Raw genomic sequence first — 15833 nt, forward strand, 5'->3', positions numbered from 1 at the left:
AGGCAACACTTGCTACACCTACACCTACACTACACCTGCACTAACTCTCCCTGCTGTTACAATCTACAGCTCATGTTGTTCCTCTCTACCTTGTTAAAACATAATATCTAATGTGCTGTAACTATTTTTTAATCAAAGTGATCTAACTTACTGTGGTCTCATTTGACTACTTTTCTTGGTAGTGTTATAAACCTCAAACCAAGATATTTCCTCAACTTTGACATTAAGTCTGTTGATGTTGGCAGCACTTTCACTGCTTTACAAACTTACACTGCACACTAATGTTCGGCCTCTCCTGATGTCAAAAGGAAAATACTGTTGAATTTCCGGCACTGAAAGGAATTCTTGTCTGACAACATGGCCACCCACCATTGTTGGCTGGTTGCAGCTTGGCATGGCAGATGCGGGCCATTAAGCAACATGTCTCGATGTGATTGGCAGATATGAAGCAGTGCAAAGTCAAACAAAAGAACCAAAAACAACGCTCAAAGTGAATGGATCTCATTTATGCATGGAGACCTGTGTTTTATAGAAATATATGCCAAAATACGTCATGGCGATTGATGATGAATTACACTTTGATTGAGTTTTAATTACATATAACTGAGTATTCTCCAACACTGATCTGGCAAGTACTACGACTGCAAACTGCAACCTGACTTGATTCTAAAATGGACCATTTGGATGAACTAAGTATTCATCTTCATCAACAAACCTCCAGTCCTCATCGCTGGCAGCAGGTTTAATGCAGTTATATTTACACACTATTTCATACATCTTGCTAGTCTCTGCAGCTGTAAGTGGACTAAATGCCTGTGAACACCACAGTTCATGTCATAAATTTCAACTGATGTAAATGTCAGTAAGACTATAGAGAGACATGAGGCCTGTGGACTGCTTTGTGCGAATCATTAGGAAAATTGTTTGCTTTGGGGTCAGGTTTAGGATTAATATAACAGTTTATAATCAGTCGTACGCTAGAGACGGAGAAAATAGGTCGGCTGTGGGTGTGGGGAAGTTAAAAAGGATCTCTCTGCATTCTGTGTCGTGCTGTCGAGTGGCATTTTTATTTGTCATGGAAATACTGAGTGGGCGAAGGATGAGAGGGAACAGTGATAACAGAACAAAGAGGAGCAGGTGTGTGTCTGTGTGTATGTGTCTGTATGTGTGTGTGTGCATATGTATAAAAGTACCAAGATGTGCTCTGTCTGTCTGAGAGACTGAAACTATAATCACGTTGCACCATAACACTCTGCTCTGTTTTTACTGTACAGTCCAGTACAGTACAGTGCATACAGCAGAAATGTGATTGCTATATTAAAGAATATATTTTTATAACAGTCAGGACAGTTAAGCAAAACTGACGTACCAGTAAATATATTGTTTGATTAAATTACTGGAGGAGATGTGTGATAAAGCGGTCTATTTTTAATGGTTCCTGCAGAAATGAGTGATCCTGTCTTAGAAAGAAAATCAGTTTACACATCCTTTGTTTGGTGAAACTTTCAGTTTACTTTATTGTTAAAGTGTCAAAGCCAAAGTGTTTTGGCTTGTGGTCTTGTCAGGGTCTGTTAAAATACACAGCAGTATTTACATGGGTGTATATGGCCATGTGGTTTTTGTCAAAGAGGCAAAGTGTGTGACTCCATAAACGGTCAACAGGTAAGAGAAATGCTAATTAATGTGATAGGTGTGTGGTGCTCTCCAAATACAGCTTACAAGTCACTACAAGCCACAAAGGCAAGGAACAGTTAACAGTAAAAGCAAAATAAAAGCACATAAAATGTATTGAAATTGAGGAAGGAACAGTTATTTAACCTGTGATATTAGATAAAGTCTGATACCCCTCTATAAAAATTAATTAATGGAGAAGTCCTTGGAAATAAACTAATTTATATTGATATAATTAATATAACACATAATAATAATAATAATAATATATTAAAAAATAGATAAAATGAATATTTATTACCACCTACTACTGTTTTACAACCTTTGAGCAAACATTCATCTGTTTATGTTCAAGTGAGAGTGCCCTCCAGTGGTCATAGCAATTAGTGCCGTCAGAAGACACAGTGTGATGAGTGTGATGGTGCTGCAAAGCCAGAGACGCAGAGGCCGGCTGGTTGGATGATTCACCAACCGGTAGCTGCTCTTTATTTTGTGTTTTTTACTCATAGTCAATATTTCTTTACACCATGACTGTTCTGATTATGATGGTCCCTAAACCCCACCAGTAATTTGTTTTCACTCACAAGTTTTTGTCCTGAAATCTGAACCAAACGTTAACCCTAGATCAGAAAAAGGCTGCCTTTTGTCACGTAAGATCAGAAAATCCTCCAGCTTTCTACTCCTGATGGTACCTGCACAGTAACTATTTTAGTGATGATCATTTTGTCTAAATTCAGATTTAGATTAATATGATGAGTTTAAATCTTATTGGACAGTTGTAATCATGGCTTTGGTTTATTCAGTTCAGTCTTGCTGTAAATGAAAATGACAAAACAAAATGTTTATCTTATAAAACGTGACACATTGTTGTCTATTCTAATACTCACAATATCAAATATATAAAAGTGCCTTAATATTCTACTGACAGGTTAAAAAATCTTCAACCAATCCTTTTTTTAATATCTGTTTGGTTAATGTGCATGTGGTCAGTTGAGGACAGTGGCTGAGTGAGCAGCAGTAAGTCAATGAGATTTTCAGTCAGGCATGTGGAAGGGAAGCTAATAGTGAGGCCCTGATTGTTGTCATTATCCACTTCCTGGTTTTAGCCGGGCGGGTAGTAGAGGATCAGCGTGTGTTTACGAATGTGTGTGTGTGTGTAGCAGCGTGCAACTCAGCTGTATGTGTGTACGTGTGTGTGGGTGTGTGTGTGTCGCCTCGCACGGAGTCTAATTAAACTTGGCAAAAAACTGAAGAAGAAAACAGGGAGGAGGACAGGAGACAATCTAAAGTGAGTGAAGAGGGAGCGAGAAGAAGAGAGGAAGGAGGAAGTCAGAGGATTGAAAAACAAACAGAAGAGAGTGAACACTCGCTGACAGTCACAGGGACACTGGACTCTTGCTTTACTCATACTGATACTACTATTGTGCTTTGTGCTCTACTACTGAGTGGAGACGTGGAGAGGAATGCTGGGATGGATTATCTCTCCCTCAGGACTCTAAACTAATCCCTCTCCACACACACAGACACACTTTGTGTGACCTTTGGCATGTGGATTATTGACTTTGTAGACTCTGCAGCGTAGCCATATTTGAAGTGGAGTAATAGTTGATTATGTTAAAATTACTGAGCGTAATACTTTTAAGAATGACCGTTGGTAGTAATACTGCTTTAAAGCTAATCTATCATACTGGTTGACTATAACTGTCACATCTTTGGTAGTAAGGTTTACAGTACTGCTGTTGCTGTACTTGGAGCAGAATAGTAGTGAAGTAGGTGTGTTCCCCCTGGAAAATTCCTGGTACTTTTCTTTCCCAGGAACTAAAGTCCTCCAGGGCATTATTTGCATTTCCACAGCAGGGCCAAAGCCCCAGGATTAGGCAAGATTTTATGTCATCATATTTACTTCATTGGGCCGCTTCATCTTGATTTTTGTGTCAAACAAGCAAAATGCTACAACCTCTGGGTACAGCTGGTTTTTAAAAAATGCCCAGGTTGTAAAATGCTTTCACACATTCAGCACAGCAGACCAGCAGAAAACACTCCCCTAAACCAGGAACTTTTTTGAGGGGGTGGAACAACAGTCCTGGAACCCTTGTGGCTCTGGTGGAAACACAGGTAGGGGAATAAATAAAAGGTTCCTGGTCTGTGGAAGAACTTCTTGCAGTTGAAACGGGTCTAATATATAAAATACATTCCCAGTCTCATTATACAAACTTCTTGCTACTATTTCCTGCAAAGACATTCAAGTGAAACTCTAAATGAAGTTCATTTAAACACCAAAAAATCCTTGTGGAATATTTGTATGCTTAAGGACACGTTTCCTCTGGGACTGCTTGGACTACATTGAGGATATTCATTTAAGGACTCTACTCTCTAAGAACATTACACAATTTGCAAGGACTATTCAGAATTCCAGTATCTGTAGCTAATCCTCTCAAAATGTGACAGAACATCATGGATCCAGAGGGAGACGCAGACACTGATCACGGACGTGGGACTGTGGAGGAGGCCCGTAGTAGTGCACCTGAAGAAAGCAGGCTAGAAGCAGAAACAGAAGGGTTACTAAATGTAAAAGCAAGTGATGGAGAATTCAGCTCTGCATCCTCGTCATCTCATTCCTCACTGCCCTCCACCCTCCCTCCATCCACGTCCTCGATGTCCCCCCCAGTCTTTGTGGAGGAAGAGAAGGAGACTGGCTGCTCCAAGTCCTTCACCGGGCTCAAGCTCTTCGGCAGGAGGTAAGACGGTAAAAACAAAGGTCCAAAACGATCTACAGTGCACTGATGTGATACCTAACACTGAGCAGCAGGTGGAGCCATTGGCTGTAGCACCAACATTAAACAGGATGTCTACAACCACACAAGCAGCCGAGCTCCCGATACACACAGACGCACACCTACGCCTTCACATCCTTGAAGTATGTAGTGCTGTTCACCCTCTCTTACATACATTGCACGTTTCTAGTAAAATAAGTATAGGTTTAGACTGTCACACACACATAGATCTGCAGATATTAGAGAACACACCCGCACAACGAGGCCTTCTGTCTTCTTAAAGATTAAGTTTAACACGTTTGGGAAATGATCAACAGCGCTATCTCCTTTTGAACCAGTGAGTCAGGGCAGGATTCTAAATGTGTATATGTTTGTGTGTGAATGTGTGGATAACCTTGCATCTGGGTCACTAGTCATCATGTGAATGGCAGGGACACGATTCCCACGGCAGCGGGGATCGCAGCTGTCTTGCCAGCAGAAACAACGATGGCAGCCTGTGCCTCCAGCTTGGCTAGAGGCCGTGGTAAACTCTAGCCAGTGTTTGTGAGGTTGAGCTTGTTCAGTATCCACGTCAAGGCCTCAAATGCAGCCATGGTCACTGTATCGAGGGGCGTCATGTCTTTCCATATAAACTCAGCTGCTGCCTGAGTAATTTCCCAGTGGTTTCTTGTTTTGCGGAGTGATGGCCGCCGGCTGGTAGGCAGCGTAGCTGAAACATTGCATGTTGGGGTTGAAGGGGAACTATGAAGTATGTGTGTTTTGATATATTGGATATAACTCATCAGTCTTCAGTCTTCTACTTCTCATAGCTGCAATGTTTACATCTATTTTAACTTCTCTCATGTTTTATTCTTGTTTGTTTGTCCAGATATCACGACTCCCACAGACATTCATTTTCGTAGTCTTGTTATGTCAGTAGAAAAGTCATTAGTCCATGCGTTCCTGGCGTTTTACACCCTGTTAATCCCCTGCATGAATGCAGTGTAAAAACATCCAGGAAAATTCCCCCCAGAGGTGCTGTTCAGTCGTAGCTCGTTTAGTTCTAACTGACTGGTTAGGAGTCTTTAAGCCGTCCACACCTTGAGGGCCGTTGAGACCATCTGTGGTTGGTGTTACTCTGAGACATGATGTGTTATTACATCAGTCATGTCAGCCACGTAAGTGTGAACATACGTGTGAACGACTGTGATGTGCTAAGATGGTTGTTCAAGTTTAATGTAGACGGCCTACCTCCTGATTCAAACCTAGTTTGTGTGACCCTATGACACTATTTATCAGCCACTTGCAGTACGATCCTACGACGAACTGAACAAAAACCCACAGTTGGTCTCAGTGAACCTCAAGTTTAAATAGCTGGGACTTCAAATCAGTGAGAAGGTGATGGGATGAGGTGAAATGCCTCAGAGAACTTCAAGTAAGTCCAGTTGTTACTGAACAGCGGGGATGAGCAAGCTTTATGCTCACGAAAACACAATAATTATTATTTTTTGAAACCCACTGTTTTTGTCACCAAAAAAATTGAAAAAGTTGAAAAACTGATAAAAATCTAAAAAAACATGACTTTTTACATGGGTTTGTAGGAACTCCTGTTCGACTGTTCTTACTGTGCTTCACCTCTACTTTACATGATTTACTCAGTGTGCTGCAAAAAAGGGGATGTAACTCACCTCATGGTGTAATTTTACTTAAATTTTCTTAAGCCTTTTCCATTTCCTCTTTCGCACGGTGTGTTTGGTGTGTGTGTGTGTGTTTGTGCATGAACGTGTGTTACCATTTATCAGACCGTTTTGCACCCAGCTTGTCAAGGAAGTAAGTTATTTTAGTCCTCTCCAGCTTGCTGTCTCTCTGGGCAACACCCACTCTCCCTCCCCCTGCCTCTCTGTTTTTCTCTCCCCCTCTGCTCCCTGTTAGCGCCACTGCACACCAGGGTTTAGCTTGCGCTCGACACATAGGTAGATAGATGAGAAAGAGGAGTGGAAGCATGGATGGATAGTTTTCTCTTCATTTGTCAGGTTGGCTCCCAATTCATTCTTTGTTAACAGTATTTATTAGGATGCAGAATTTAGCAAGGATTCATGACACTGTGGTAACAAGAATTAGCTTGTTTTGAGTTTTGTGTTCGACTATGAAAAATAAAAACAAAAAACTGTTTAGTCTGCAACTGAAAGTGAACAGAAGAAATCCTCAGTGATGTCAGTGTGTGTAGCCGGTTGATGCAGTGCTGTGTTCTTCTAGTGTTTAGTCAACTCAGTCAGACAGGGGTGGGGGGCAGAATCACTTAATACGAGAAAGCTTCCGTGACAAATAAGGCAAAAATATGGATCATAATGCGTCTGGTCACAATACAGTGGCTCTCAGTGATCTAAAATGTTGTCTCACACTGAGATATGAGAATGAGCACTTTACTTTCCCAATTATTTCCACATAAATAATGTGAAATTGTTCAAATGTGAACAGGTACAGTCTAATGGTTCTCTAGATTAATTATAAATATGCAACAACAACATTCAGGACTGGCCTTCAGCGGAATTTCCGACCCAGATTTTGATAAGAAAACCACTTTGTGGTGTCATTATGATGAATATCAATATACAGCAAACATTAGGTTTATTGAATGTGGTTTAAAAAAAAAAGCATTCAATTATTTTACATATTTATGTTATTGTGAATAAACTCCATAAAGAGACTAAAAGGAAAGGTGATTTGTGTTGTTGATGCCCTAATTATGAAACAGATTTAGCTTAATGGACTTACTCTGTAAAGGCAAAGTGTTACTTATGTGTTGAAAACTTTTTTTTAAACTGGTATCTTTAATGACTGATCAGGCTCCCGATATCAACGTGAGATGTTTTTAATAATTTCCATTGCCTGCTGCACTGTTATCCATCAGGCAGGAGACATTTATTATGAGACATTTGTTTATGGGTTTTTTAAAGCTACAGTGTGCAACCATATGCAAACACGAGACTCAAAATCAATTCTGCTCCGCTCAGTCCCCTCCTCGTCCTTCCCAGCCTTGCTCTGCCCATCATTAGGACGTTAGCATACAAGAGAAAACTTCAAAACATACCATTCTAGTATAAATTTGGTTCGCAGGGCAAGTGTTGCTCATGACTTTGCCAGCTCCTCCCAACATTATCATTAAGTTCATAGAGCTACTATTGTAAATCAACAAATTCAAATCAAACAAAAAAGATTTGCACAACAGACCGTTCTAATTAAGCGGAAGTTCAACAACTACATAAGCACTTTAGTAAATTAACAAAAATAAATCAACCAAACAAAGACGAGAGTTTACACAACATGGCGTATTTAATGAAGGTAATATTTGGATATACCAGAAGAACAAACAGAAGCTTTCGACCTGACCTAACATTTTAATTTAGTCGTTTCCTTCATATTTTTAAGTTGTAGCAACAAGTTATATTTAATAGTGTAGAAAGCGAAAGAAATCAGTGAATATAACTTGTAAATGAGTGAATCCCTGCATGGCAACAATCCTGAGTGCCCACTAGTCTTATTCAGTAAGGTAGAGTTCAAATCATTGTCTTTTATTCTGACAAGGTGCAGAGGTAGTTAGTAACTAAGTACATTTACTCATCTACTGTACTTGCAAGTCTTACGTTAGGTCTTTTTTGCAGATGTAGGTTCTCAAAAAATATAGTCAATTTAAAATGTAGTGTTAATTTTGGATAAAGCAGCTGTTCATTAAATAAATAAATAAAACAAGCTGCTATTTTTGTTCTCTCTACAGTAAAACTGAGCCTTAGCTTTTATTCATTTTCTTTGGCGTAACTTTCTCCTTCAGATTCAATACTTTTTGAAATACGTCGTTACATGAAGTCCTTTTGTACTTTTTAAGCAGATTTGCTCTAAATAGATGCGATATTTCTACCAACTCTGTTTTTTTTTTTGTTTTTTTTTTTACTTTTTTTACAGTGTTTACAAAGTAATCCATTACATATGCTTCCGTTTGTAATATCCCCTCATTTGAATTGGAAAGTAAAACTTAATAAACTGCTTAAGGCCAAAGAAAGAAATGATTGAAAGTTTGCATTGTAACAGAAACTAGTGGAAGAGAGGGTAGACAGGAAGTCATGACCTTAGTTTCCAATTATAATGGGTAATGAACCCACAGAACATCATCACCTGACTGTGTGGTTCCACTCACTTCTCGGTCTAACAGTTGGTATAGTGTAATTCCCAGCAGCAGCAGGCGGCTGTAAAAGTTACGGTTCACAACCTGGGTCCACAACCTGCCTAAGCAACGTTCAGCTGCTTAAAAAACTCAGTGCAGCATTTTTTCTCAGGACTTTGAGGAGACTTAAAAACAGGGTGAAAAAGAGAATTTGGTTCTGCACTTGTCATTGGTTTATCTTGGATCGTGCCCAAGACAAGCAAACTATAAGCAGCAGCTGTGTACTCACTTTATGAAGCTGTATTTCCTGTTTCCTTTGTTATCTGGCCTGTTCTCAAATTCTTCACTTTCCATGCTTCTGTTCTTATTCATTCATTTTGTAAAAAACCTGTCATCAGGCATGAGTGGAAACATAGTGTTGAGTGTGAGATGCTGTTTAGCATCTCCATGGAGAGCAAAAGAAAGAGGGAGAGGGACCACGTATGAGCCTGAAACCAAACATAATATAAAAAACCACATGATAAAGGTTTGTGCCAGAGATTGATGTAAAGATCTGACAGGAGTCGGTGCTTTTATATCTTCTCTTGACTGTCTTTTGCAGCCTGTAGAGATTACTAGCTCCACCAAACCAAACAATTAACAGTTAAATATACACTCCAGATCTTTGTTGTTGTGCTCCAGCTCACTTTCCGTCCAGCTCGCTGTTGATGTTTTAAAGGTCGACTGTTAACTGTGCTGTGTTTTGAACACTGTTACACGATGGCTTGTCAGGGGTGCAGCTTCTCAGGTCCCCAAGTCCTTAACCCACCCTGCTTGTGTTCTAGAAACCATGCTAACATCCAGCCTTTGCTTAAGGTTAGAAGAAGATCATGGTCTTGGGGAAAAATATTTATAAAACAAATGTTGCATGATTCAAGTTACTTTTGACCTTTAGTAGGAAGTGAGTTCTGAACAGACTCAAGAGCATATAAAATACACCGTAAGTGAACATAGTGATCTGTTTTAAATGTCATGTTGTTATTCTATACTAATAAAATATGTCACTATATTATAATACATAATATAATTAAGTAAAGTCAAAGGAGCGCCTTTCACTTCCACGCTCTCTCTTAAATTAATTAGATGTAAAATCTGTATCTGTAAAATCTTGAAGCCTGTCTTTTTATATCGAGTAGCAGCATTTCCATCAGCCGCTTTAAGGCAAGTGGAGCTCTCATTAAATATCAAGCCTGTTGGAGAGTAGACATTACGTTTGACAGAATTCACAGAGTGCGCATTGCTGTATGTGAGGTCTGTGGCCAGTCCTGTTAGCCTGGTCAACACTGTGTGAGATGGATATGCAAGGAGAGATGTGTTCCCTACAGCTAATGATAAAATGTGAAAGTGGCACCAGGTGAATTCAGATGGACTGGATGAAGTTTATGACAGAGGCACTGGTATAATGTCATATTATGGATGAAACAGATGAGTCAGAACTAGGGCTGTGCCATATGACCAAAGTCTTAAATCTGACAGAAGTCACTTCATATCCAGATAAAGCTAAAGATGGGTACCAAGTGTTGGATCCAACTTACCAAATCCAGTTTATGTAAGCAGGAAGAGCAACATTTATTTGCTTTCTTCTTTGTGGTTCTTTGCTTTATCGTGTGGTGGCAAAAAGCCTCCTGCAGTGTCTGAGGTTGGGGTTTGAGTTGGTCGTGGGGACTGGTCTGTGGCCTACTTTAATAAGTACAGTTTTCTAGACTGTGTTTGACTTGTCATACGCGAGGTACGTACATGTGACTGAAGTAGCCTCTTGTTTAAGTAGGAGCTAATTTTTCTCGGTTGGTAACAAACTTTCTCCCATATAGAATTATCCCATTCTGTCAAACTCACAGTTTTTGCCATCAAGAGGGATTTACAGTAGAAAATGATATGAAATAACAGATGTTTTTCTATCATCTGAATATGATGGAGGTTTTCTTCCTCATTGTGTTGCCCCTGCACATTCAGACTTTACTCTGAAATGACATTGTGTAAAAATAGCCTTTGTAGGCTGCTGGAGGTTGTTGCAGATGATAAACATTCATGGTTTAAACATTGACGCTGACTCTTGACATGGTGCGGTATTTTACGTTTAATCACAAGCATGTTTCTGACATATCATTCATAATGATAGTTTATGTCATTATGTAGGATTTTTGTTTAACTTAATATTGAATTGTGGCAGCAAGGCCGATGCCTCTCTGCACTGGATACAGGTGTGTTGTGTCTGGTCAGCCAAACAGATGTACAGTAGTTAAAAAGGCATTCTGGGACACATAATAACATAAGTCAAACAATATGTCAGAGTGTTGTAGACGTCTCACTGCATTGGTACTGATATCCAATTTTGTTTGTCACAACCCTGTAGGGAAAAACCACACGGCACTTTCTTTGTCTCTGTATTTGCATAGTTTACCCCTATTATTCATGTAAATATTTAACCCACCAGCTCAGAGCTCTGGATAACCTTACACATTCTCACACACGCTGACAAAACCACTTTATTCTTTCCATGAAGTGCACTGAAGCAGTCCACCTGACCTGGTTGCTCATTCAACAGAGGTCTTACACTCTTTTGTAAGTCCAGTGAAAATAATCTTTTACCTTACGAGTATTGAAATAGCATCACACACATATATCACTTATCAAGCAAACAACCAAGTTGTTTCTTGAGTAAACCCAGTCTTAGCCACTTTCCACAGCCATGTCATATAACGTTTTCAGCAGTGATTTGATAGCTGGCACACAACAGGAGTTTAGTTTGGCTAAACGTTCTCTAACCCTAACTTCTGTATAGTAAAAGTGCTGTGAGGGCCTAAACCAAACCATGCAAAGATTGATAACGCTTTAGTCTATATTATGTTTTACTGCAAGATCTGCTGATGCAGGAAGAGAAAAGACTGGATGTATAAAGAATATGTTGTGTGGGAGCATTTTCTTGATATGTTTGACGCATTTGCAACTTGCCACTTAGATAAATGATGACAACATATTAATCATCATCTTAATAGATCTGATTGTAACCCAGTTTAGTGACACAGAAATGTCAAATTTAGAAGACAGTGTTGCAACGTTGCAACTCATGGTTTTAAGGGGACAAAGCCTTTTGATATCCTGGTGGTATTTACTGTCGTGCCCACCTCTGGTCCCAAGAATGGGGGAAAATCACCACTATGTTTTCCTTTCTGTACAAATTCTAAGAAATGTGTTCTCTGTTGCCAACATTTGACGGACATGTGCGTCATTCGCAGGTCTCAGTGTCCTTGAATTCATTGCTGCCTACTTCTTTAATGATGCATTCCGGTAATCCTCGCCTTATTGTTCAGCTGATAGGGAGAAACAGCCCCTCTACCAGGTGCTTGCTTGCATGTTTTGCGTGTCACATTACCATCACTAGACCAATGTAGAAGCCATAGCAAGATCTAAACAACTCAAGTGTGGTAAAGTCGGTTGTGAGACATTAATATAAAGAAGATGAGTGTCTGTGGCTATTTTTAGTACACTGTTTATTGTCCCTAATGCAGGATACATCGGGACTTAGAAATTTACGGTCTGTGATGCTAGATCTTGTAACTTTTGTACAGGGTAACAGGCATATGTTCACCTTATCTGGTGATTCAGTACTCAGGGAGCAGTAAATTGTGTATATGGGTTCCTGTTATAAACTGTACACCCCTGTGTGATTTCAGTCTTGCTTCAGACATCCCCGTTATGGTAGAGGATTAACATAGTAGAAGGCTTCTGTTACATAACGGCAACACACACACACACACAGCGGGGACCAGCACAGTCATAATAGAGTTGTTTAGAGGAAGAGAGGAGAGGAGGGATAGAGAGGAAAGGATGAGAGCAAAGCTCTTTTAAACCGTAAGGAAAGTAAGTCACTGTAAAGCTTCCATTATTTACATGATACAACTGAACATGCTAGAAATTTATAGCATGACCAGATCAGATTTTTTAGGCTGATAATAATTTGGATGGTTAGTGGTGTATGCAGTCTGTCTAGTTAATAAACATTGTTTGCTCCTCCCAAGTCTAACTATGTCGGTAAGTAGTCTGTGGAAAAAAGCCATTTACTTCCTGTAGATTAAAATGACAGGAAGAAAACGGTTCCAGCAACTTCAGCACGTATGCTCTGTCTCTTGCCAACTATGCATCAAAATAGGAGGAAGAAATGTTTGCCAGTTACTTGTAAACTATAATAAAAACATGTTACTCACACCTCTTTAATACTTAAAAAGATTTCCTGCAGCAAACCCCTGAGAGGGCACTGCAGTCAGGCTGTGGAAGGACACTCTGCCGCGGGCCAACTCCAACATAACCTGCAGATTTTCCACCTTTCTGACTGCACGGTTCGTTGCTCACACCGCTGTGTAAGAATCGCATTAGAATAAATAGATCAAATGTTCCGTGCAAACACCATATTGTTATTTGATCTAATGATATCTAGATAGTAGTGCAACTCCTGTCATGTAGTCAGTCATTTATCAATCAATCAAACTTTATTTATTTAGTGTACCACCTTTCGTACAAGTTCTTACAAATCCAGGTGGTTTACAGATGATTGAGTAGTTTATAGAACATACTATGATGGTGTGAGTTTGTCTATTTGTCTATGCTGGGGTTAAGTAATGTCTGTCTGAATCCTGCCCTGTCTGCTTGTAAAGATTCATACTGGAATCCTAAAATGTGCACTGTGAGTTGTATATTTAAAGAAAAAAATATTGTTATAAAACGTGTTCACATTAAGCACATACACTTGTGTTAAGTGTATATTAGTAACACCCACTCCTCAGTACAAAAATGACACAAATAAGGCTGACTGTTATGATCAAAGACATAGATAAACAGAAACCTCATAATGTGAGAGTCATACCGAGATATGAATAATCAGGTTTTGTTCTATATAATATTCAGAAGATGCTAAAAGGAGTGTAGGATAGGAGTTAAAAATAACCAGGAGTAGCAGGGGCACATTAAAAGTAGGACGAGAAGAAGAGTGGGAAGGCAGTGCAGGTTCTATAAGACGGGGTGATATGGTTACGGAAGCAGGAGTGAGTGAGTAGAAGGGCAGCGGACTTCAGGATGCTCTGGAGTTTATTGAGCTCTACAGATGACATACCAGTGCAGGGAAAGGATTGGCTGCAGTCTTAACTATGCTTTTCAGGTGGAAGCAGGCAGTTTTGGTGATGAGATTCACATGATGTTGTTGATCAGAGGTTGGTGTCTAGGACTACACAGAGGTTGCAGATATGTTTGGAGGGGGGATGTGGGGTGTGGGAGAAGGAATTGTTGATGCTGATACAGAAATTTCATGAAGAATTTTAGTAATGGATTTGTGAGCATTTCAGTTAAACAGTTGAATGTCATCAGCGTAGCAGTTGATATGGAAGCCATGACTGCAGATAATGCTTTCAACAGGGAGCAGGTAGCGAATGAACCAGAGTGTTTTTGTTTTTTCTTTTAACTTCATCTGCATCAATGCATCACTTGAGACACAGAGTCCGCTGACTGTGCATCCTTTTATCAGCTATCTTGTGACATGAGACGGCTAAATTGCAGTAATGCCAAACATAGTGAGAGTGGTTTATTTTTGACCACATGGTCTCAACGTGACATTTTATCTAGTGCGATACAGATGCTGTTTGAGCTCAGTGAAGCGAGGAGACTGAAGCGATTAGTTATTTCTGCTCTAAGCGTGCATAGGAAAATAAGCACATTTTCAAATGTGAGCTGACCTGCAGTCATCATTTCAGTAAAGAACACATAATAATGATTAATAGGATTAGTGTTAGTATGTAGCAATAATAGTTTTGTTTGAAGTTGAACCTCAAACTATGGCTCCATAGCGCTATGGAAGCCAGTCATCGCTGTGACGACCCCTGACCTTTCTGACAGAGCATTAAGAGGCAGAGTGCGTGTCTGTTTAATGTCAGCGGTGGGATTAAGTGAACAGCAGAGGTTTCAGTGTGCCGATGACTCTGTGATGCGACTTCCTGTCAGAATGTATGGTGGTTTTAGTGACAGAGCTGCACACACTTTCATATTACGCTGTTCTCATCTGATGTATTGTGTGACATGGTATTCTATTCTGTTCTTATTTACTCGGTACACTGATAGCATATGCATCACGCCATATTTTCTGTCTCCTTTTCTGTGTCACCGTTTCATCTGTTGTACTGAGCTAGCTTCGTTTGTGGCGCTGTGGTCTGCAGCAGTGTCTGTATATGACCTTGACTCACTCATTGGGTTTCTTGTAAAGTCAGTGGTGCAACTAAACAAACATTTCCATGCTCGCCATAACCACAGGCTTTTTTTATTGTTTCGTTTTTTTTAATTATTTGTCTTTAACATTATAAAAAAAGATGAATATGAGTGAAAAAATTTATTTTGCAAATACTCATTTGCAGGTTAGAGATTCTGTATCATTGTCAGAGACATTATGGGGTCAGCATCATAATCCACAACTTTATGGCGCTCATTGCTATCCACATATAATTACTGTAAACTGAAGCTGCAGCAGGAAACACAACAGTTATTTGATCCCTTTAACTGGTAGTGAAGGACACTAAAGGTTAAGATCAAATGATTGCAGTTTTTGAGTTACTACTTGTGTATTTTGCGGTTTCAGGCCCACTGACTTGATGTGTCATACAGTATACAAAAAGTGCCTATTGTTTGACAACATGAGTCATCCTGAACAAATGTACAGTTTCAAGGTTGAAACTGTCCTCCTACTTAAAACAAATTCCGTCTGTGCTGCAATAAATGCTGCCTTAATTTGTGTTTTTTCTTTTGACAGAGATTTGTAAGAACTGACAAAACATTTTTCAAACAGAGCTCTCTAATTTCAACCAGTAACAGCAGTAAATTAAATGTTACTGTGAACACTCTCACATCAGTGGATGGAGGCAGGAGTGATGCAGTGCTACTCTACAGTTACTGTAAATCTGTGGCCTTGGTTCAATGTGAAGCTGCAGAGTTGAGATTAGTTTTCATGGTGTGGCCAGGCTGCTTTCTCATTTTACCTTGACACACCTCTAAGAAAAAAATGAATTCCCATCAAGGTGGGGAACTTAAGCTAAACCGGACGTGAATCTGGCTGAACCCCTGAATTAGGTCTTTGCCCCTTTTAGACACAGAGACCCAAACTCTAAATGAGGAACCATGTATTAGTCAATGCATGTGTGATTGACATGAAGCTCCCGATCAAGACATGGAGACAT

General features: G+C 39.7%; 1 protein-coding gene across 5 annotated transcripts in view; it reads left to right on the forward strand.

Moving 5' to 3' along the window:
• The window catches only part of LOC113163630 (diacylglycerol kinase zeta-like), a 79332-nt gene that overhangs the window by 8393 nt on the left and 55106 nt on the right, over positions 1–15833 (forward strand). For 3 of the 5 annotated variants that reach the window (XM_026362393.1, XM_026362395.1, XM_026362394.1), the window contains exon 1: positions 6360–6457. The exons of 1 other annotated variant lie outside the window; for it this stretch is intronic. Coding sequence is in view for 1 of the 4 variants with exons in the window: in XM_026362397.1 (XP_026218182.1) it covers positions 4126–4409 (284 nt within the window). In the remaining 3 variants the exon portion in view is untranslated. Of the gene's footprint in view, positions 1–4119; positions 4410–6359; positions 6458–15833 lie in introns of those variants that run through there. One more of the 5 variants, XM_026362397.1, reaches the window with a different exon arrangement.

This window comes from Anabas testudineus, chromosome 2 (genome assembly GCF_900324465.2).
Source record: "Anabas testudineus chromosome 2, fAnaTes1.2, whole genome shotgun sequence".
Classification (NCBI taxonomy): Eukaryota; Metazoa; Chordata; class Actinopteri; order Anabantiformes; family Anabantidae; genus Anabas; species Anabas testudineus.